Raw genomic sequence first — 23487 nt, 5'->3', positions numbered from 1 at the left:
ACTAATCAACTAATCTTGTCTGTGTGGCAAATGTAATGCATTATCCTTATGGGAATGTGAGGATAGCAGAGGCTAAATATTTTAATTATCTCAGTAAAAGATTTTCTGTCGCCTTATTTATTATATTTATTATGTTTTAGTTGGAAGAACTTGTTAATATTTTAACCACCCCTCAGCTAGATAGCTGCCCATCAGTTGTTTGGTCCTGGGGAGGTTTTTAAATAGGGCTCAGAGAGCTGCAGCTTTAAAAGCTACAGGAATAAAAACCCTCTCCAGATGTTTTGTAGAAATACATAGGTCGATGATGAACTATTTCTAAGCAGAATAGAGGCATGAATGTAACTATGTTCGTGATCAGAGAAAAGTGATAAATGCTGAATACATCAGCTCACTTTTCATGCTAAATGGCCTGTAATATTTAACAAGGTGAATACCATAAGAAAAAAAAGCATTATAATACTATATATATATAGCTACATTATATATATATATATGCATATATATACATATAATAATCAGTCTGCTTTCAGCTCTAGGAACCAGACTGTTGTTGTGACCCATTCCTGTAAGCATACAGGTTTTATTATAAAATGAATTACTCAAAAGTGGATGGATTCTGAAAGACCTCAGAATAAGTTTCAAAACTAGCTTGAAAATACAAAATACTCTTTATTTGTACTAATGCTTGGATTCTTTGACACTTGTAGAGCCAGCGTATGAGGCACAGCAGCCATTCTGCAGAGAACTCTCCCATTGAGCGACGAAGTCTAATGACCTCAGATGAAAATTATCACAATGAAAGGGCTCGGAAGAGCAGGAACCGCTTGTCTTCCAGTTCCCAACACAGCCGAGATCACTATCCTCTAGTGGAAGAAGAGTACTCTGACTCATACCAGGACACTTACAAACCCCATAGGAACCGAGGATCCCCTGGAGGATATAGCCATGATTCACGACATAGGCTTTGAGTTCAAGAACCCGGGGAAAAATAGTATTCATCAGTTGATAACTTGCCATAACGTAGCTAGGAAAAACAATTCATCTTAATTTGGCAGATGTAATGCGGTCATACTGAGGTTACAGTCTGCTGTCATTTGATGTTAAGTAGGGGACAAAAAAAGTTACCATGCCCTTACGTTTATGCCCGATCATATAGGTTGTATTTGGGTTTTGGTTTTTTTTTTAGTACAGCATTTACATTTATAGCCATGCCTTTTCTTGTCATTAGATGTTAGGCACATCAGTTTGTAATTTAGGATACTTATCAAGGCACTTATAAAATAATTTCCTGTGCTGGAAATTCCAAATGACCAGTTCCAGTTGGAACCAATTTATAAGCCAATTCCTGTTGGAATTCGGGTGAATTGACTGGAAAGTCGACTTGAGCATGTTGCAATCAATTGAAGAAAATAAAACGAAAAATCTGAAAATTACAAATCACTAGGAGCTGGAAAGTCAGCTACAGTATTTGTTTGCTGGAAGCTCAATTTACATTTAGAGTTAGAATAAAAGTATTTTATTCTAGAATAAAAGTATTTTATTCTAACTGCTTACTTCCAGAATGGCTTTTTCAGACAAACCAAACAAACTATTTATTGAGAGTGCCAAATATCACAAATTATTGCAGCAGTTACAAAATACTTTCCAGTTTGAAATTATTTTTTGACCTGGCATGAGTGTTGCAGCAAAATGATTTCTTTAGTTTAGCCAGTACTGGCATTTGTGTTGCGGTCAGCAAAGATGAACTATGACAGGATCAAGGGAAATAGGAACATGAACAAACGTAGGAATGGTTTGTATGGTTAGAGGTTGAGAATAGGCTTTTTTGTTTTTTTTTCTCTCGCTTACCTGAATACAGCTAGTAGTCCCAAAACAGAATATTGGTGGATAGATAAGTAATTTTTTCTCCCATTTTTACTATTCTGCCTTTTTAAATGAAAAACAATACACTTTTCTTACCCAGTATGTAGACTACCCACATTCCAGTACGTCTGAGTACCTGTTTGTTACATCTTTCAAAATCCATCTTTGAATGTCTGAAAATTCCAGCATCGCACAAGAATTCTCCAGAAGAACATCAGTTTAAATTTCAGTAGTGAAATCTGAGGGAAGGGGGCGGGGTTAAACACGCATAAAGTATCAAAAGTTAAAATAGGAAATTGGTCAGAATTAGCTTGCAATAAAAATGGAGTTATCAGAAAAAAAAAAATTGCTCGCATAAAGTCGTAGAGCTGACGTTTTTAATTCAAAGAACTATGATAAATCTTTGGAGATACTGCTGCCTTACTTCTTAATGATCACTTCTTCTCACCCACTGAGTCTTCATTTCTTTTTAAATAGATAAACTTATGTGATCAGACCTTATGTCTTACATCATCAGTGAAGCCTTAGATCCAATATGATGGAAAAAGTTACCAGAACTGACGATTTTGTACAACACACTGATGTCTTTAAGCAGAGACTCCTAAAGCTCCACACTGCATGCATTTTCTAAAATTGACAGAACTATGCTGAACATGCATTTTTTATGCAGGTTCATGGCAAAACTATTTTTGCAAAAAATGAGGATCATTGACTTTTGTATCCGCTTCTTTTCTTCCCAAAAGCGGGCTTTAAAAGCATGTAGCACTAACTGAACTTCCTGGATACTACAGTTTATTCTACTTTCTGGACCAGTTAACAAAGATCACTGAGATTTTCCACCACCATTGAGTCTGGTTATCTTCTTGTTGTTACTAACAAGAAAAGTAATTCATCTCATATCTGGTATAGCCAAAAATGATGTACATCTCTAGCAGCATTAAAAAATCGTGGATGCATGATTAGTTTTTTAAACAGTTCTTCTGCCTAAAAGGCATCCTTAAACATTACTAGGTGATTCAAATGGGCCAGTTACCAAGAAAAAATTTAGAATACCTGCATCCATTGGAGTAGTAGAGTTAAGAATGGACACGACAGACCTGATCCCGTTCGATTTTCTCCAACTAAATGCCTGCAGATTCCAAAAGCGCATTTAGGGTGAGAAAGCACCACGAGATCTGGTCTGGGAATGGTAGCTTCAGCTGCCTTCTCTAATATTTTCTGCTATAGCACAGTGGAGCATTCTCCAGTAATTTTTACAAATCTTTATTACATGTACAGCACACATACCTGCATGAGAAAGAAGGCATTAGGCAAAACATTTTTTCTATAAGCTTTAATAAGTTTCTTGTTTGTGTGCATTAAAGTATTAATTGCAAAGGATGCACTGAGATGTATAAAGCTAGATTAGACAGCTGTTTATCTTTATTCTGTAGTAGCATTAGGGATCAGATCATTTAATTGCTTGAAGATATTTGCATTTTAATGGCAGGTAGCTGCGGAGCACCTACATATATTTTCTAGTAAACAAGGTTACTGCTTTATCATTTCCTAGACAAAAATGGCATTTATTTCTAGAGCCTTTTGGAGCCTTGTTTTGAAGTCTTCCATGTCACGCTAGTAAAGGGAAAGATCTACACAACACATATGCATAAATTCCATCACCTGCAGCATCTGAAGTGCCAAAACTACTTTCTTTGTTCTAATAAATCGATCTCGTGAGGGAAGTCATGTATTGTCTTGAAGGAACCTATCGAGTTCCTTTATTATATGGGTTTAAGTTTACTTTACTATTGTATGTAATTAGTTTACCCTCTTCTCTCCCACTGTCCATTCCATTTTAATATAAGAACTCAATTATAAAAGATCCAGCAGATCTCATTGCTTGGTGTTTTTTTTATTCTTTGAAGATAGATATATCTTTAAGTACAAATATACTGAACATGCTGATAGATTATTAATTTATTCTAGATACGAGCTACTGGAACTCTTTCATTTTTAAAAATAAATTATTTTTAGGAAACACAGTAATCAGTAACAGCTGCAATGTTGATCAGGACATGTTAACTCATAGTATTTGTATTAGAACTTCAGCAATGCTAGCCAGCTGTATTGTGATTTATTATGCAATGGCGCTATATAAAATTGTGAAGTTCATGTATTCCTCAATGAATACGAGTACGACTAATTTTCCAGTCCTCATACCATTTCTCTTGCTATTAAAATATTATTACCGTAAAGATCAGAGTTCTGTTCCTAAGCTCTGGCTTATACAGAGAATTTTAGAAATGTTTATACATTTTTTTTTGTTACCTGTTTTTTTTTTTGTTTGTTTGTTTTTTGTTAGGACACTTTTGGATTGCTGATAGTTTGCCCAATAAAAGTGATACGGCAGTATTAAGGTCTAAAGACAATATATGTCAGTGCATTCATGTGCCTGTGAATGGATTAGCAAAGTATTTTAAAAATCTTGTAGCCCCTTTAAAGACCATTCATTGTTAAATTCTTAATTCAAAATATTTCCTTTTTGGCAAGTTGTATTGAACAGATGTACAGGTTCTTATACTTAGCTACATGGCCGAGCAGTTATCCTATGGGATGTGCACCTCACAACTGACGGGGTTTTCTCAGTGAGTATATTATGAAATTGCTGTTTAAAAGGGAAGACAATTAAAGCCGTTCTACATCAAATTTTAGTTTATAAATAGTAGGCCAAATTCTGTGATCATTTTCTAAACGTGGTGGGCTGGTAAAAATCAGTCGAGCACCGCTAGTGCAGCGTGGCCCTACGCCTAGATTTTCCTCTGAAAAATCGTCTTACCGTGGAAATGAGGTGGCGCCCCAGATTCTGTACTTGCTAAGCAAGAGGAGTTTGTGAAGCACGCCCCGTGTCTCGCTAGGCACACCACTTCTCGTTGCCGAGCCCGCTTCTGGCACCGTGTCTTTCTGGCTGGCTCCGAGTGACCCAGGCACGCCAGCAGGCGTGGGGCGGAGGGCGCTCGGTGCCTCCAGCAGGGCAGCTGCCAGCGCCCATTCGCAGGGCGTTGCTGGTGGTTTCTGCAGATAGAAGAACATTTTTCTTTTTTTTTTTTTCTTTTCTTTTTTTTTTTTTTTTTCTCCAGGTTTGAAAGCTTCTGAAGTTGGTATTTGGGGGTTTAACCTGTTGTGTCCCTTGCTTTTAAAATGTGGTTTAGCACGTACTTGTGGAGTGAAAATTCCAAAAAGGAGAACAGGTGTAGGAACAAGAAAATGATGGTGGTTACTCTAGATGTGCATAGGCCCTTAAGCTGCAGTTCAGTTTGACTGCACGTCTTCTGAATTCAGTTTGGTCTCAGTGCTGTAGACTCCTCTGAGACCTCCCCAAACCTCTTTCCCACTATCACTCTACCATTCTCAAGATAATATTGCTAATACTGTTACCTTAGAGCATACTAATTTGAGTAAATTAGGGCTTTCATTAGTCATGTTTGCTTTAGGAATATATTAAATGTGTCCTCTGATATATTTTGTTTTCCAAGTTCAGTGCTTTTAAGCCTGTCCTTGATTCCACAGCCTTCACGTATTTAAAGAAAAAAATAATTAAGAGACCACAAAGGAAAAAAATAATAATCAAAATCAAAATCTGATGCATGTTGTGTAAAATACCACTTACACAGATCTATTTTCTCTCCTAAAAGTCATTACTTTAAAATTAGGTCATCTGCCCCAGTTGGTGTTAAAGCAGGTTTAGCTACCTGGCGTTCTGCTGCCGTGTCTTTTGATGCAGTCACCTCCCAGTCCTTCAATCCTTGCTTCTCCAGAGAGTAACAAGACTGCAAGGTACTGTAACATAGCCAAATTCAGCTTTGGGGAAATGAAGTTAGCACTATTGTTAAAGTGAGGCCAAAAGAGAGTACGTTATTTGAAGAGCAGCTATTTGAATAACCTGTGTTAGATTGTTATTCGAGTGCAATTTATTTTATAGAGAAAAATAAAGGGACATTTTAATAATGTTGTGAAAGGAACTAGCTTGGAAAAGAGCTGAGGATTCTGCTTAGTATCCAAACTTTTGTTAGGCTGGAGACAAAGGTTTTCTCCCTGACACGGAATCCGTTTAAGAAGTCCAGAGCAACAGTCTGCTCGGAGCATACACAAAACTGGGGAGAAGGCAGAAATTATTCTGAGGCAGATAAAAGAGCGTGTCATTCCTTTTATGACTCATAGCCGATTTCTCTGAATGTGGCGAGGCGGGGCGTAGCGCTGGCTTGGTCTCAGTGATGTTTCTAGACTCACCTTTTCCCCTCAGACGTCGTGGCAGTGCAGGACTGTCTGGACTGGGTCCTGCAAACACCTGCTGCTGACACCGCATTTGACTGCCTTGTCCGAGAGTCAGTATTTGCAAGTCCGGCCGTAAACGTCACATACCACAGATCACTTGCCTTACAAGTATTTCCTGAAAAACAAAATTGAGTAAACTTGATGCCAGAGTCCCCTTTGATATTACTCCTACTCTGCAGAAGCAGAAAATCAATATAGTGAGGAAATGTATTGTACAGTACAGATCAGTGTATTTTGCCAATGATGTAAAAACAGAGCAAGGGAAAAGAAGCACATTTGTAACAGCACAAATTTACAGTTAGTCCACTGTTGCATTGGGCATTGTATTTCTGAAAAACTGGGTAGATCCTTTGATCCAGCATCGATGGATTTACTGCATTTTCAGTCGGTTTAACTCATTGCCTGATCCTCCAGCAGTTCATTCCTAAGGCCTTGCATTTTGCATACGTGACTTGATTTTTCAACAACTTCTATTCCCTCCATAGTAATTAACGAAGAAAGGACCTTTTAAAATTACAAAGTCCGCTGCCTTCATTTCTGCCGATTTCCTCCTCCAAGCTGAAACTCCGTGCACGTAAGCAAACTTCCAGTTACGGCCAACGTATCGATGGTGGCAGGTGACTGCTGGCGGTACCCAAGGTCCATGACAAAGCGCTCCCGGTGCCCTACTCGGGGCCGTAACGCTACCGTGTGCGGGGCCGGGAGGTGCAGGAGAGAAGAAGGGCCCACCCGGCGCGCTGGGACACTGCTGAGAGTTTAAAACCGAAAGGCAAGCAAGCTTAAGGAACATGTGCATGGGCTCAAGGTGTGTTGGTGTTGGCAGCAGGCCTGGCTCTCCTCCCGAGCAGGCAAAGTCAGTGAGGTTGCACGGGAGCAGCATGGGGAGAATCGGGCAGTGCAACCATGTGTCTGTGTGAGGAATGGAGGGCTACAGAAAGAAGAAACGAGCACTCAAGCTGCAAACCCTGGACCTTGGGCTTCTCAGCTGCCAGCAGATCTGCTGGTCGCTGCGCCTGGTTCCTGGCGATGGCTTGGCCGAGCTGCCCCAGCCTCGCCGGGAGCCAGGTCAGAGTCACCGTGGTGAAGACATCACTGCCTCTGCCGGAAAAGATACCCCGAAATGTGCGTTTTCTGCTGATTTGCCCCTTTCTGTTCTTACCTCTATAGATACTGTCTGTGTAGCATTCGACGAGGCATGCTGGGTAAAACATACTATGCAAATGTGTACAGTGCTGCATGCTCTGCTCTCCCTCGGCTTTCAGTGGCTTTCCAAGAAAAAAAAAAAGAAAGTGTTGTTATTTTTGTGATCAGAATCATTTAAAAAAGACGATGCAGACTGCATGCTGGTAGCATCCTCATTTCTATGGATTTGTTTTATGGAATTTAGATGTACAAAACCGACCTGCATTACAATAACTTTTCTACAATAAATCAAAAACTACAAACAATGTTCAAAAGTCTTCGGGGTCTCTGTGTTCAGTACTCAGGACTGGGAAAATGCAGAGGAGTCACGAAAACAGTTGAGAACGTTGTGGCATTTTTATTGTTTAACGATAGTTTTCGGAAGCAGCTTCACGTGTTAGCATTTTTAGTCAAAATTAATGAGATTCTGGAGAGAGACGTGCATCTGCTCAGATGAACGAGGTTTATTTTTGAGTCTATCTGCTCTGAAATAGTCGCAACTCAGAAGTACAGAGATCTGTGTGATATCTCACTACTCCATCAAGAAATAAAATGCTTTCGGCCAACTGCTCAGCTGAAGGATTCTCAAGGACATTAATGGTCTTTCAATCCAATCCCCAGGATAATCTCATATCAGTTTAACATTTGTTCCTAGAAAGAAACTCTTACCAGAATAATGTGAGGTATTAAGGAGTGAAGGAGTAATTGAAGCAAAACCAAATGCTGTTTATAGTGTCTTGAAAGCAAGAAAGCACTGAAAGGTGCTACCTTTAGCTAAATCCAAAAAGCAACTGCAGGAGTGGAATTACAGAACGAGCTCCCTTCTGGAGTTGTTGGGGAAGCAAAAAGACCTCAGAGTGAGTAAGAGCAGCCCAACCAAAGGCTGTGACCCTCCAAACCTGAGGGGCTGTGCTTTCAGCAGGCACGGCAGTGGAGGACCAAGTCGCACGGCGCTGCACGGAGCCCACCACAGGCCGCTGTTTGCTCTGCCTCCTGCCACCCACCTCCTCCTCGGGCGCCGGGGGCTCCTCTTGCATTTGCTGGGCTGATGGCACCTGCAACAGCCGCGGTGTTTCTGCAGCCTTCTGGGGCTGCCTTCGACGGGCAGAAATACATTCAGCAGGTAAGCTGTGTAATTAGGATGTGAATCAACTCTGACTTTTATGTATCTAGTGCATGTGCAGGGGCTCAAACGTTTATAAATTGAATTACCTTGTCTAACTGTTCAGAATTAGATAGAAGCATGTGAGTTTTAATCAAAGCTGTTTAATTAAGAAACCACACCACAGGCCAGCAGCGCACTTCTGACCCGTGGGGGTATGCGAGTGCCCCCAGTCTGCTTCATGGTTACCTGGAGCAAGACGTACACGACCTGACAAAGGCCTTTGGAATGTCCAGGAGGAAATTGTGTAATTGTATTTACAAAAAGCCACGCCGATTTCCATTCCTGGAAAGCTTCCACCAGGAATGGCAAGGCTACTGCTAGCGCTATCACGTAGGAAAGCAGCAGTGCAGCGAATGTTGAACCAGGCCTTAGATTATGGCTGGACTACCAGAGGGAAGCAAGGGATGAAATCCTAACAGCTTCCTAGTCATAAAATACACCGTGTATTCCTTCATCTTGTAAAAATGCCACCCCGTTCTTGCAGTGGCTGGGTACAGACAAGCGGCATGGCAGGACCCGGGGCGCTGGCCCCAACGCACAGCACCGCCTGCTCCGGCTCTGGCAGGTGCTGCTGCAGCTTACACATTGCTTCAAAAAGCCACAGGGTCTAGCAAGAACTAGGTACGGGGAAAAAAACAATGTCTTTCTAGTTAAAGGTTCGAAATAACTGTGTTTTGCTACCTTCTCGCCTAGTTCGGTCACACCTACCTAACCCTGGGACAAGCCCACGGGTTTCGGAATCACTCGGTGTTTACACCAGGGGACTGCTGGTAGAGAAGTACCCGGCACCGAGCTTCTCCGCTGAGGTTCAGCAGCGAGGACGAGTAGTTCCTCTGCAGGCTGAATGCTGAACTTGCCGAAAGGAGCGGCTGCGCTGCCCTGCTGACGGTCACAGCCCTGCCCAGCGCCTGCCGTGCTGACGTGGGCAGTGGCGGCTCCTGCCGCGTGCCTTGGTTTCTCTTTCGCCTTCCCCAGCCAGCCGGGAGCTGCAGGTGCTGCACTCGGACGCCCTTCCTTGCCCTAAAAGGAGGACCTGAATCTTGGTAACTTCAGCAGCTGGCCAGCAGGGAGGTGTGTTTGTGCACTGTGCTTACACGCAATAAAGTCTTGCTTTTTTCCCCAAGTCGTGCTGCTTGCCGTGTCCGAGGTTAAAAATGAGGTCATGTAAAAACAGGGAACCAAAACTGCACAGAGCAAACAGCCTTCCTCCTCAAAGAGAGGCTTTTTTTCCCAGCCTGCCGGCGATTGTTCACCGAGCAAAGCTTTCAGACCGGCTGGAAGTGGCTGGGCTCACACAGCAGAGCCTGTCTGGGTTTCCTGCCATTTAGGCAGCCGACACTGCATTGCTGGAAAGAAGCGTGAAGCAGGAAGGCCACAGACAATAATATATTGTATCCAGTTATTTTCGACCTGGATGACTACAGATGTTACTGGTGCAGCGTGGGATTTATTTTGTATCCGATTAAAGTTGTAGTATTCAAGCTCATTATCAGGATGTTCATTTTCTTCAACTGCAACAAAAAGCACGAAATCCTGCAGATGTGAACAGAGACTCAGATTGCTCCAGACCTCGCTACTTCAACTACGGGCCAGTTTGCAGCAGGGAAAACAAAAGAAAAGCAAGGAGCCACCATCAGAATTGTGTTTTCAACTTCGAATAACAGGCTTACCACCAGTTTCGCTTTTTTCACATTAACGCGTTTCTTCCGAGAAGCCAGCAAAGTTAAACCTCCTTTTTCAGGTAACTGCAGGTGTGTTTATCAGGCCCGCTGGTGTGGTTTGAAACCAAGGCCCCTCAAGAGCTGTGGGACTTATCTCAAGCTCTGCAGAGAATATTTTGACAAATGTGAACACTAGTGCTGAAAATACACACTGCTTAAACTTACGGCTAATCTCCAGTCTCGCCAAGAGACAAAACATTACCAGCTGATGTAAATTAAGCAGTCGTACGGCGGCTTACAAGGGTAAAGGCCTTGAGGTTAAGATGTAGGTGGTGCTGAGCGTGAGTGTGGCCAGACAACCTGCAGATAACACGAGGAACACGGCGTGGATTCCGTCTCCTGTACTTTCCAAGCAAAGTCATTTCCTGGAGAGGGGCGAGAGGTGGGGGTGGATGTCCCAACGGGGGCGTCCATCCCAAATGTCTCACCTCTCCTATGATGCAGGGATGCACACACCTTGTCTGTGTTTGTGAGAGGCCACACGTGCTGTGGAAACCTGGCTCCTGGGGGCTCTCTGGAAACCTTTTTGGGATGAGTTTCTTCAGAGAGGGGCAGGATTCAGTTTCTGCAGGCTGCCCCTGGCGATGTTTCACTGAGACTGCGGCAGGCTTGCAAAGAAATTTATTTATATGCACCCTGGGCTCTTGAAAGAAACGTGGCTGAGGGGTTTCGCCACCTGCAGCCCTGAGCACGTGTGGGGCAGTGCCTTTTCTGGGCCCAGGCAGGCTTGTCCTAATTTGCAGGTGGCAGCCAGAGGGTGAGAGGGGGCTCCTTGGGGGACGGACCCTTCAGAGGGGGCTCTGGGGACATCTCCTTGCTGGCTGCAGCCACCTGAGGGGAAGCTGTGGGGAGATGGGGGCTACCTCCTCTCACAGGTGACGGGAGTATGGGGAACAGCCTCAAGTTGTGTCAGGGAAGGGTCAGGTGGGACATGAGGAGACATTTATTGCCACAAGGTACAGCCAGGAGGTGGTGGAGTCACTGTCCCTGGGGGTGTTCAAGGAGAGGCTGGACGTGGTGCTTGGGGACACGGCGTGGTGGTGACACTGGGGGCCGGACAACAAGATCAGGGAGGGTTTCTCCGAAATGTCTGTGACTGACTCCGTGTGTGACTGCCTCCGCGCCTCAGCAGCCGCCATGGCTGAGGCGGCCACCCCGTAACGGCCGCTGAGGGGGAGGGCGGGAGGGCAGAGGCTCCATAACGGCTCCTCCCCGCGCCTCACAGCGCCCGCCCCGCGCCCTACGGTGGCCGCGCCGCGTTCGGCCGGGCCCTGAGCGCTGCGGGCCGGGCCGGGCCGGCGGCTGCGGGCCGGGGAGGAGGAGGAGGAGGAGGAGGAGGAGGAGGAGGAGGCGGCTGCGGGGCCGGGGAGCGGCGATGTCGGAGCTCGGGGCGAGGCCGCCCCGCAGAGCGCACAGCCAGCAGCAGCAGCAGCAGCCCCGGAGCGGCCCCCGCCCGCCCGTCCAGGCCGGGCCCTGAGCGGCCCCGGGCAGCGGCCGAGGATGGGGATCCTGCTCACCCGCATCTGGCGGCTCTTCAACCACCAGGGTGAGTGCGGCTGCCGGCCCCGGGGATGCTCCCGAGGGCTGTGCGGGGCTGTGGGGCCGGGCTGGTGGGGTTGGGGGGGGGAAAAACCCGTCCCCGCAGCCCCCTCGCCTGGCTTGGAAATCGCTGAGGTGAACGCGCTGCGGGCTCCTGAATGTGCTCAGCTCGGTGCTGGAGCAGCCTGGGTGGCCCGAGCACTGCGAAACGGCGTGGGAGAGGGCTGGAAATGCTCACAGGTACATCTCTGCCAGGCTCCGGACCTGCTGAAGGGACACGAGGGCTGTGGGCCACAGGCACATCGCCCTGCCCGTACTGTCAGCGCCCTGCTCTTAGCGCCTGGGTGAAGGGAGGCTGAGGTGTTGCACAGCCTTGGACACGAGCACTGAACGTGCCAGAGCTGTGCCCTGGGGAGCTGCGGGGTCAGGGAGGTGACACACAGCACGGTCTGACACGGTTTGCAAACGTCTGCAGAAACTCCAGCCGTTGAGAAAGGAAAAAATGTGAGCGCAGCCGCTCAGAAATCGCTGCTGTAGGTACATAGACAGGAAAAAATAACCAAGGCATGCCTTCCCGGGCTGATAAACCCATTTGTACATCTCCACAGACAAACTGGCTGCTAGACACGGCCGTGAAACGTGGCACCCAAAGTATGTGCGTGCTTAGGTCAGGCTGAAATGCTGCGTGACCCTTGTTCTGTAGCAGTCGCTGTTGTGATAGCAGGGTTAGCTGTGTGACTTACCTGTCATATTTTTGTTTCAGAGCACAAGGTAATCATTGTGGGTCTGGATAATGCAGGAAAAACGACCATTCTTTACCAATTGTAAGTATGAACTGCAGCTGATGCGTCGTGTGCTTCCCATTGTTCTCACTAGGTCTTGCTGCTTTCCCTGTTTCTTTTCCCTTTGAGAGCTCTGTGCTGAAAATTAATCACTGGTATAGGTGGCAACGGGTCAGAGCATGGGTTTAGGCTTCGGAAAGGTCTGTGTTTTCCCTGATGTATGCATAAGGTTCCACTGAGAGCTTTTGTTTATCAAATTACATTGCTGTTACACTTAATCACAACTGCTTTTGGTGTCACAGTGCAGGCTGTTTGCCAGCTCCATAAAATATTATTATGTTTAGGGTTAGCCACAGGACAATGCTGGTGCACTGATCCGTGCCACAGCGTGTAAATATTACAGAAATTGTTCGTGAGGAGCAGAGCAGTGAAGCCTGACCTCTCCCTGCCGTGCCCTGTGTCCCGCCTGCCGAGGTGCGCTCTGCCGGTGGTGACAGAGGGCACAGGCTGAGTGCAGGATGCCTTAGCTCTGCAGCAGGTGACATCCGTGCTGCCTGCCCAAGGCTGGATTTTGGGGCTCACCTTGCTGCTGATCTGCGTGAAACTCGCATGAGCTTCGTATCGCTGGCCCTCAGCTGCTGCCCGATAAAGGGCTGCAGATCTGTCTGCAGACTGGGAGCTTCGAGGTGGGCCAGGCAGCTCAAGGTCTGCATGCAATAGAAACAGATTTGCCTTTTCTCACAGGAGGTAGTCCGCTATTAGGAAGTGTTCCTAACTCTTCGGTACCAGGAATAGGACCTGTTGAGTGACATGGCCATCCTGCTCCAATCCTAAGCTTAAAATACGCTTTTAAATGACATGGGTTTGGGGTATTTTTGTCAAATTACGATCAGTTTTTGCTTTTCTGGAATGTGAAACGTGCAGTATTTCCAGCCACTTATGTCCTAGCAGGTTGTGTGGTGAAAAGATGAAGGTGGTTGTCATTATCAAACGGAGATTGAGAAATGTAGAATAAGTAGCAGGAAGTCAATTTTTTGGACTGATTTTAGTGGCTGCTGCTGCTGAGGGCCATCCTTGGTGTGTTTTAAAGCTGCCCGTGTCTTCCTGCATCTTCCACAAACATCTCATGATTCTTCTTTTTATCTCTTTTCATCTTCTTACTTCTGCAGCCTCAGTGTTTTCTTTTCCCTTTTGTGCCGCGGATCTCTGTGCACGTCCTTTTCCTTTCTACCCTTTTAGTGCAGCAGGACTTCCCCTTCTCTCGTGGTGAAGAGGAAGGGGAATACAAAGTTTGCTCTAGATGAGTAGTCTCCTGTTCCTCCTGCTCATTTCATCCTTACAGTCTTTGCTTATTGTATTTTTGAATGAAAATGTGGACACAGCTGCTTCGTGGCAGATCAGTGCCCTGAGCATGAGCTCAGCTCTGCCCGGCAGCGGGGCAGAGGCAGCAGTGCGTTAGTGCAGTGCCCATGGCTTTGGTGTTGCACTGTTGCAGCAGTGCTGCTTCTAGCAGACCAGGGCAGCCCCACAGACACTTAATTTCTTCCCATTCTCATGCTCAGATCTCCCTCTCTCCTCGGCAGCAGTCGGGTTTTGTGTTCGGGTGTCTCGGAAGGCCATTAAGCTCCACGCTAACCTTGGTCCTGGGGGAGCGGGGCAGAAAATCCACCGATTGTATTGCAGACAGAAATGCCAGCGGCTTGAGTGTGGAAGGCTGCAGGCTCAGCCAGAAAGGGGATCCGCGATAGGCTTTTCCAAACATTAAAAGAGCTCCGCTGAAACCTGGTTTTTAAATATTAAATCAGCCACAGGCATCTTGTTACACCATTGTTTTCCTTAATTTGATTTTGTGGTTCTTTCTCTTTCTAATCCTTTTTCCCTTATCATAGCTTCCCCCAAGTGTGTGTGGTGAGAAGATAGCGTGCTGTGTGCTGCTAAGGCCCGGGGTAGCTGGGATTCCTTTCCAGAACACTAGGCTGTGCCTTTATCCCTCCGTTATCTGTATCCTCTTCAGGAAATCGTCCGGCACTCGTACAAGTCTCAAATTGCAGCCTCTGTCATGAAAAGCTCTGCTAAAGCAGTTAAAAAAAACCAAATGTACAAAATGAAAAAATGTCGCATGGTTATCACAAGAAAAAATATTTGAGTTCTTTGAAAATGGTTGGCTCGTTTCCTTAAGCCTGCTGTTAGTTGTTTGTTTTTTAATACATCCCTTACAATAGAGTTTAAATAACGTGAACTTGAGGAGCACCCAGAGCACACCTGTAGCTATCACTATTTGTGTCAGGCTGGTTGTCTTGGTGACAGAGTTGCCCCGAGCATCACTAAAACAACGCATTTGCCATCTTTAACGTCCGCATTCATCTCCACCAAGCAGAATCTCTGGGCTGTGCTGGAGAAAAGAAGCAAGCTTGACAGAAAGTGACTGAAGTAGGGAGGGGGAGCGTGTTGTAGTGGCCGGCACGGGGAGGAGAGGCAGGCGAGCTGTGTTCGGTGGAGCTGGCTGAGGAGCTGTTGTTTTTCTGCAGCCTTGGAAGTCTTGTGGCTTAACCATATTCTTGGAGAAAAGCAACAGCTCTCCCGTACTGCGCGCCTGCCAAAGTCAGTCTGGAAAATGAAGAGCTGGCTGCTTAAGACAGTTTCTGAAGCAAATACTCCTACAGCTTTATGATTTAAATACTGAGTTTTATTCACAAATGCTCTCTCAGCTTTACAATTTAATTGTTATATAGGTCACGGAGTCTTTTTTAAAATTTTTGTATTCTCTTCCCCCCCCCATCCCTATTTGTTGCATAAGGTCTGCTTGCTAAAATTCACTCACTGAGCTTTCAGCCTTGAAACAGCCATCAGCTTTAGTTCTTACAGAAGGAGGTTGCTTTGGAGTCCTAATAGGCTCACTAATGCCAAAAAGTTGGTGTTTCTGTGCTGGCAGTGTCTCAGAGTTGCTGTGTTCTCCCTGCAGCTCCATGAACGAAGTGGTGCACACCTCGCCGACGATAGGGAGTAACGTGGAGGAGATCGTGGTGAATAACACGCGCTTCCTCATGTGGGACATCGGAGGGCAGGAGTCTCTTCGGTCCTCGTGGAACACCTACTATACAAACACCGAGGTGAGTGTGAGCACCCCGCTGCCAGGTTTGTTGTAACTCTCACTGGAGAAGGGCTGCAGCGAACGTGGGGCACTTTGCATGGTGCTGTGGCTCCTTCAGGGCGCTAGGGTCTGAGCCCTGGGGCAGGTCCTGGTTTCACTGGGTGTTGCAGCTCCCCGTGTTTGCAGGCTCCTCGCTGTGACTGCTGCATCTCTGTAGCAAGTGCTTTAAAACCTGCGAAACCCCTCGTGCATAAGGCTGAAAGCCCCAAAAGTTTTCCTCCAAAACTGGGAGCTGCGTCTCGCAGGCTCCCAGGCTCACCCCAAGAGTTTTCAGAACTGTTTGGTGATGAAGCTGCAGCGCGTGTACTGAGCTTGAGTAAAACTATGCTTCAAGTCAAGCTTTCCTGCGTGCTAGCACTTGTGGTTTTGTTGGTATTTTTCTGAAGGTTAATTTCTATAATCTTTGTTTTCCTGTGCCTCGCTGTAAGGCACTCTGACATGTATCTGTGTGCGTGCTCTTGCAGCACGAACATGATGTGTGTTTTAGAATCCCTTGAAAATACCCACCTGCAGGTTAGAGTTTGAAACAAGGGGAAAAAAATGATGCGCTTTGCCTATTTAAGGAAGCAAATTATCTGAGGGATCTGCGTGCTAAGCAAAAAGCCAAACCAGGTCTGGGAGTGCAGACAAACAGTTGCTTTCAGTACAAATGATTCACTTGAAAATGGAAGTCAGAAAGCTGTCAGAGCTACCTTGTGCACAGAGCACGGGACACGTTGTTAACCATAGCAGTGCTGTGGCCGGGAGAAGTGTGTAAGGAGCGAGATCATAGCTGATAATCCAGCTGCCTATCTGCATAATCTGGTGGGATTGATAATCTGTTCTGCGTGAGTGTGCGGGGCCTGGAAGGCAGAGCGTGTTCTTTGAAGTGCTGACTAATGACTTCTGACTTTTTGAAGTTTGTAATAGTTGTTGTGGACAGCACCGACAGAGAGAGGATTTCTGTGACTAAAGAAGAACTCTACAAAATGTTAGCACATGAGGTGAGTAGGCTTTGAGTTCTCTTTGTTTTAATGCTTACTGCGGGTAAGATTTGATAAGGATAAGGAAACACTCACACAAAATTTGTGAAAATTCCTATTTAAGTCATGCTCCCAGCCGTGGGTAGTACTATCAGATCCATCTTGTTCCCTCTGGAGGTTCTGTCTTTTATGAAGCTCCCAATAAATTTGTAAATTAATATCAAATTAGTTACCTCCCACAAAAATAACTTTCCAACTTCCGAGTGTTTCAGCAAAACAGAATTTAGGCCCTGTAAATGGGCTGATGTTGAAAAAACACAGAAGTCACGTTAAGAATGAGATAACTTTTTACAAATATTACTTCCTCCAAAAGCTTAATTACCATTTTTGATAGCTTCATGGTTGCTCAATGTTTTCTGTTTTCACAGTGAAACTGATACAGTCTTACTAGTGTATTTTATAAGGAATAGCTACAGAACTGAAGAAAGGGACTGCCTGTGGCCTTTTTGACATTTGGAAGCTAATGAAACTATTTGTTTGGGGAACTTCTGAGGGAAAATCAGTTTAAGTTTGCCTTATTAATGTAAACCCTCCTACACACCTCCACTGCCCACATCGTCTGCTCTTCTTGGTTTTTATTTATTTATCTATTTTCCAATTTGAGGGATAAGCGAGGAGTCTTCTAAGGCACAGAAGTAGGGAAAAGAATGAACAGAGACGGAGAGACTTGGGGAAAGCCAATCTGAGAGGAAATGAAATGAGCAAGGGTGAAGGGGGGAGCTGGGGCTCGGGAAAGTTTTGCAGTAGATGTTTGCTCCCCCTTTTCTTGATCTGAAATCTCTTGAAGTCCTCCAGTTGTTAAAGATGGGTTACAGACCACACCTGTGGTCTTGATCTTATGGCTGAAAGCTGAGGCTGTTACAATTCTAAGGAAACCTGTGCAATAATAACCTAACAGTAACTGGGATAAGTGCATGAAATAAACTCCTAAAGTACATGAGAAAGCTATAGGAGCTGTCATTCTGCATTTACTTGGAATTACAGAATAAGAGTACGATTTGCTAACTTTTAAAGACCTTCTTTAAAACTGAGCCCTGTGTTAGGTCTGAAACTGAACCATCCATGTCTGATTTATAAATACTCCACTGCCACATAAGCCAAGGAGCATCTATCGTGTGGTCTGAAACACCCCAACGCTTTAATGGGGTGCACAGGAACGTACATAATCTCGTGGTGAAGTGCAGCAGGGCCAGAGGCTGGAGTTTTACTGAAGATGTTTTTATAAGCGTGACTATTACGGTGACACCCAGGATAAGTTTGATGCAAACTGACTCAGTTTGTGTGAGTTGACACAGAGGGCATCGAGTTTCCAAACTTAAACATGTCAGAGTATAAAGACACTCATACAATTGATGTCACATCCCAAAATGTCACATCTGTATTTCAGCCACAGCCACTGCTTAGTGGGTGGCTGTGGGATGGGCAAAGGCTGTCTATATATTCTCTTTGAAAACTCTCAAATGCTTTAGATTACTGTGAAAAAAAAGGGCTTTTTCTATGTCTTTATTTTTGTTTTTCATTGTTAATTAACCACAATTTAAATACCCTATTACTGAAGTTTTTCTTCAGTGTTGTGTTGGAGTAATTTGCTGAGAGCCAGAGGACAGGTAACCTGTTTTCTCAGAAGCAGGTGACCTCCTAAAATGTTTCCTTATCTTTTTTTTAACCATCTTGTGATGTTTTAGTGGGAGTTAACTAAGAAACTGTGTTTTGCAGAACTGTGAACTGCAAAACCTCAACCGCTGTCCAGCTGACACGCAGATTCTGTGTAATCTAAACCATAACTGTTTCGTTCTCCTGGCGTGTCGGAGGCAGCCTGATTCTTTGCCCTGAGTCTGTAGTCCTTATGTTTAACTTCTTAAAACATAAATGTGATGTGGAGGTCTGGAACTTACACCTTGTGATGCTCCCAAGGGGAAAAGTTCTAATAAAATAAACTGGATTTAAGATACAGGTCTCCCAGGAAAGCTGGGAGAGCAGGGAAGAAGATAGGCCAGTCTCTTTCGTGCTGGTGTCAGCTCGTAGCAGCTTGAAGGTCCCGGGTCCTGCTGCCCGGGGTTTTGGTTCTCTTTTTTAGCGCCCTCCCCTGTGCGAGCTCTGTGGTTTTTGTGGCCGTGCCTGGGGCTGTTGGTTTCACCAGCTCAGGTCTCTGGTGTGGTGTGGCTGGCTGCTCAGCCACCCGGGCACAGCAGCTGGGGCAAGACCAGTTAGGAAACCAGAGGGGAGTGAATGGTCCCAGACCTGTCACTGGTGGCTGCCGTGGCTCTGGTGGAGCACCGTGTGTGCCGTGGGGGGGCTGTCGCCATCCTGTCTGCTGCTGCCACAGTTTGAGTTTCTCAGCTGCACTACTTAGTCTGTTGGAGGAGCTAAACAATGTCTGCGTCTTCTGTTTCGTAATCTGAACATGCTAATGAACTGAAATTGAAATGAGGGAAGTTTGAAACTCCAAGCAGTATACGTGGCCCTGCTTCACGCTGGGAGACTGCTGCTGTGCTCAGAAAGCATCCATCCAGCAGCTGAAGTGCCCCTTGGCTCACAGCACAGTGATGTTCTGCTCCCCCTCCCGATGCTACGAGACTTGAAGAGAACAACTATACGTATAAGCTGCAATGAAAATCAGATACTTACCTAGAACGGGTTTTCCTTGCAGTCTTTGAAAAAAAAAAAATCATTTTTGTTAACTAGCTCAGTTGAATTTTTGTTGAAGCAAAATTGGCCTGCTGAGGTCAGTTCCAGCTGCTTTCTGAACCAGAGGGTCATTTGGGAATTAATGTTATTGCTGGTAAAAACTAGGCTGCCTTACAGGCATTTAAGTGGTTGGCTTGTTTTGGCTTTCTGGGAAAGCCTTGCTGCTTTCAGAGAGACGGATTTTTAACAGTATGTGTCTGTACTAGCGTAATTCCAAGCAGTTTGAGATAAAATAAGCTTGGCCCTAGAGTCACTGATCTCTGAATTATTGTACTGATGGCTTAAATATTGCACGGGGCGTTATACAGACACTCAGAGTAATGTGCGTGTTCATTTAGATGTCTGTCCTTTGGTTCTAAAGCCATGTAAGTGAAGATTTCCTCCAAATGCTGAGTGTCCCCCAAATAAAATGGCACTGGAGCAAGCACTCTGCAGGGGGGGTTAGGCAGAAGGCCTGGCCCTGAAACAGGTGGGTGACACTGCTGTAACCGCACACAGTGCTCGTGGCAGGGGCACGGGGTGTCCCGCTCCTCCTGCAGGACAACGACGTGGCGTAGGTAGTTTGAGGCATAAATTGGACATCTGGTCTGCTAGATCAAAAGATTTCCTGAAGTTAAACACTAATCAGCCTGTGGTGTTCTACGGGCTAGCCTTTTGCTACCACTCACAACTCACCAGTTTCCTGTTATAGCTTTTGCCTCCAAGGATACATTTGTAATTACCTTCTTTTTTTTCTTCTTCCTCCCAAGGACTTAAAAAAAGCAGGTTTGCTGATCTTTGCTAACAAGCAAGATGTTAAGGAGTGTATGACAGTGGCTGAAATCTCTCAGTTTCTGAAACTGACTTCAATTAAGGATCACCAGTGGCACATTCAGGCGTGCTGTGCTCTAACTGGAGAGGGGTAAGAGTTATTCCTCTGTAGGAGGGGAGTCTGGAATGATTTTCGTGTTTTTGCTGTGGTAGTTGGTTTTAACACAGGCTGTTCCCGTGTCAGTAATAATGTTGCACTTAAATTTTTGTGTTCAGAACATGCTGGCTTAGGATCAGAGTGACCCACACCCCAACTTCCAAATCAAATCTGCAATTCCATCTCACGGAGGTGTAGTTTTAAATGACTGGGGCTTCATGAGGGCGAGGGTGGGAACAACCTGAGATTTGTCGTGGTTTATTAAGAATAATCACAATTAGAGAGACCTTCAGTGTGTTTGTTGGAAGTGCTGGGAACTGAAGTCTCTCACCCATAGATTGCATAATAAGACCTAAAAAAAGTGAATTGTTTCTGGAAATGATGCCTTCAGTCAGAACTACAGAGCTCTCAGGAAGAGTTTAATTGCTCTTCGTGTAAATTGGTGCCACGGAATTAATCATCTGAAGTTACCCCGAGGAGTGCATGTGTTCCTTTAAAAATTATCTCTTTTGTTTACAGACTCTGCCAAGGACTCGAATGGATGATGTCAAGACTTAAGATCAGATGATTTTTAATGACCCCTTTGCACAGACTTTGCTTAAAAAAAGCTGTACCCGTGATTACCCTCACAGTGGCAGAATTACTGGGTTAGATGTATTTATAATGAACTGATGACAACTTTATTTTCTACGTAGATACACACAACGTATTAAAAATTAAGACCACTCAGCAAAAAGAAAGATGCGGTTGATGGCTCAAGTTTGTTTTCCTGGTTGTTTTCCTCCGGGGATGCACATAAAAGCTGTGATCAACCTTTTCAAGATACAGCCACTCAGAACAGTCTGATGCTGAGCGTGGTGAAGATGAAGCAAGAGAAAGGAACTTTTATTTTGGGGTTTTACTATTCCGTTGTAGTCCTCTCTAGTCGAAGATGTGGCTTCATTATTCCAGTAAATTAGCAAACAAATCAATGGCATAGATATCAACTTTCCAGTATTTTTAAAGTTACTGATGTTACAAATGCAAAAATATTTTCCTGTATGTGTACTGTACATATTTGTGTATATTTATACCTCAATTTTAGGTTAATTGCAATCTGTTCAGACCAGTGTGTAAAGCTGAATCAGTATGTTGACAGTAGTACTAATATTTGACATCGCCAACGTGTCACAGCTTCTTTTCCTTCGTTATCCGGATGGCTGGAGGGCCCAGCAGACAGTTGGCTCACCACAACTTTACAAAGCAAGCTCTCTCTGGGGACAGCTGCTGGTTTCTCACGTGATTTTTCAGTTAGATTTTTCATACTGGCTTGGGGCATATGGGTTCAACTTCAAATTACAGTATTGGCAAACAGTACAAATTTGCCAAAGAGTTTAAAACAAAACAAATTTTCTTTTTTTTTTAATGTAGCCGTCATTGGATTAGATGATTCCAACAAGTGCATGTCATGCTGTCCGATGCTACTGCTTTTCTTTTTTTGCAGCACATGTTCCTTTGTGATTCAAGTCTCGCAGAAGTACCTTTAACTCTCCTAAAGGGAAAAATGTCACCTTTTTTTTTTTTTTTTTTTCCTCCTTAACCAAAGAAGAGAGACAAAAGTATGTTTAAAAGTCCCACTGGAATCGTACAAAGCTAGTCGTGCTCCGCAGGAAGTGTTTTTCAGAGGAAGAGGCGCGCTTCCCTTTGATAGCATCAAATGTCGATATACCTATATGCAACGGCTGGGACTGGGGTGGGAAGGGGAACAAAGCAGACTACACTACTTGAAAAGCCGTAAGTGACCCCTTGATCATGTTCCCACAGAAGTTCCAGGGCAGTACTTCCCGAAAATATAACTCCCTTGCATGGTCCCCAGGTGAGTTATCAGAAGTGTCAGACACCGTGTGATTCTTTCCTTGCTGTAGTGTTTGAAGGGGTGGTTGTGCCACGCAGACGGTCAGAATTAGCATTTTAAAGGGTACAGGCTTTTCAGTGGGATGGTTTGAAATATTACCAGTATTGTCAAGGTGCACGTAGCATTAATCCCGGGCTTTTCTGTTGGAGATGTGAGTTTGAAGGGAATAGTAAAAGGAAATAAAGGCGCCGTTTATAATGTCCTTCCCTTTCGTAGCTCATGCAACTGATAAGGACGGAAAAGACATTTTAAAGAACAAGCTTAGAGCGAACTTTCTAAGGTGCTTATCTTGGTCGTGGGGTAATCCAGTCAGCGCGCCTGCCTTCCCATTTGCCTGCTTCACCGGGGATCATGTCGTGAATTTGTGGGGAAAAGAAGGGAGTCAGTTTCAAAAGTCTGTATTTAACAAAGGCAGGTAAAGAATTTAACTTTTTAATATATTTTTGGTATCTCTTTATGATGCTCATTGGCTAGGGAACCTGCTGTCTTTGTTAAACATTTTAACGTGTACATGCCTATATTTAGAGTGCATGCACATAGGTATTGGTATGTAACTGGTGTATTGCAAAATGTATAAATGTTTGAAGAAATAACAATTTAATGCAAAGATTACTTTCTCCGTTTATCTGATAGTATCTTCAAGAAACAAACTGTGCACTCTTGCATATAAAATGGAACTGTACATTTTCTAGTCTCAAAAAAGAAAAAGCGGACATGCTTATAAACCTAAGTGTCTGGTTTTTGAGTCTTGTCTTCCCTTTCATGCCTTTAAAATATTTTGCATTAGTATTTTTAAGTACTGTACACTCTTGCCTGAATGTGTAAAGGTTGCGTGTTGTTTTTTTTGTTTGTTTTTTAAGACAATGAGTCCTTCCTGTTCACGGAGGAAATATCACGGAGCAGGTTTTTGATAGCCACTTCTTGCTGGAATTTGCTGCTTACTCCCTCACTTTAAATTTATAGGAGCTACGATGTCCATGTAATGAAAGCGTGGTGGTGGTGTTTTTTGTTTTTTTTTTCCAGGTATGGCTTTTGTTGCAACGAGACGCCTTAACTTGCACTGACTGTCCTTTTCCCTCTCAGTATCCTGGCCACTTATGTTCTCTGTGGCCTCTAAGGTACTGCAGTGGCAGCAGACCCCCAGCAGGAGCTGGGAATAACTGCACACATGAAGTCTGCTTGTTCAAGCCGCGTCCCTTGTGCCCTAACGAGCTCATAAGCCAAAAAGCAAATCGTTGCCTGTGTGTTGGATGGCAAGC

The 23487-nt window shown here is 44.8% G+C and overlaps 2 protein-coding genes and 1 long non-coding RNA gene across 8 annotated transcripts in view; 2 read left to right on the top strand and 1 right to left on the bottom strand.

Annotated features, from left to right (window-relative positions):
• The window catches only part of CACNB4 (calcium voltage-gated channel auxiliary subunit beta 4), a gene marked incomplete at its 5' end in the record, with an annotated part of 64491 nt that extends 60750 nt beyond the window's left edge, over nt 1-3741 (top strand). For 4 of the 6 annotated variants that reach the window (XM_084523303.1, XM_084523302.1, XM_084523304.1 and 1 more), the window contains one exon: nt 708-3741. In XM_084523303.1, the coding sequence (XP_084379429.1) occupies nt 708-968 (261 nt within the window). In that variant the 3' untranslated portion in view covers nt 969-3741. The remainder of the gene's footprint in view (nt 1-707) is intronic. The other 2 variants (XR_014694259.1, XM_084523305.1) reach the window with 2 other exon arrangements.
• LOC311438667 lies at nt 649-11403 on the bottom strand. Its single transcript, XR_014694261.1, has 4 exons — nt 9233-11403; nt 6133-7442; nt 4682-4917; nt 649-3150 (listed from the first exon to the last, which is right to left on the bottom strand). It is a non-coding gene; the product is annotated as an uncharacterized lncRNA (long non-coding RNA).
• Nucleotides 11404-11555: 152 nt separating this feature from the next.
• ARL5A (ARF like GTPase 5A) lies at nt 11556-21074 on the top strand. The gene is made up of 6 exons (XM_084523292.1): nt 11556-11791; nt 12548-12608; nt 15529-15676; nt 16617-16700; nt 20177-20328; nt 20854-21074. The coding sequence occupies exons 1-6, from the start codon at nt 11746-11748 to the stop codon at nt 20900-20902; spliced, it is 540 nt and encodes a 179-aa protein (XP_084379418.1). The 5' UTR covers nt 11556-11745; the 3' UTR covers nt 20903-21074.
• Nucleotides 21075-23487: the final 2413 nt, after the last annotated feature.

Source organism: Aythya ferina (genome assembly GCF_964211825.1).
Source record: "Aythya ferina genome assembly, chromosome: 6".
NCBI classification, from domain to species: domain Eukaryota; kingdom Metazoa; phylum Chordata; class Aves; order Anseriformes; family Anatidae; genus Aythya; species Aythya ferina.
This window is presented reverse-complemented; position numbering and strand designations above follow the sequence as displayed.

Excerpts from the sequence above, each read along its gene's own strand:
- ARL5A (XM_084523292.1), top strand. The coding sequence starts at position 11,746 with ATGGGGATCCTGCTCACCCGCATCTGGCGGCTCTTCAACCACCAGG. Across the intron at positions 15,677-16,616 it reads CCTACTATACAAACACCGAG|TTTGTAATAGTTGTTGTGGA; the intron begins GTGAGTGTGAGC and ends GACTTTTTGAAG. Across the intron at positions 16,701-20,176 it reads ACAAAATGTTAGCACATGAG|GACTTAAAAAAAGCAGGTTT; the intron begins GTGAGTAGGCTT and ends CTTCCTCCCAAG.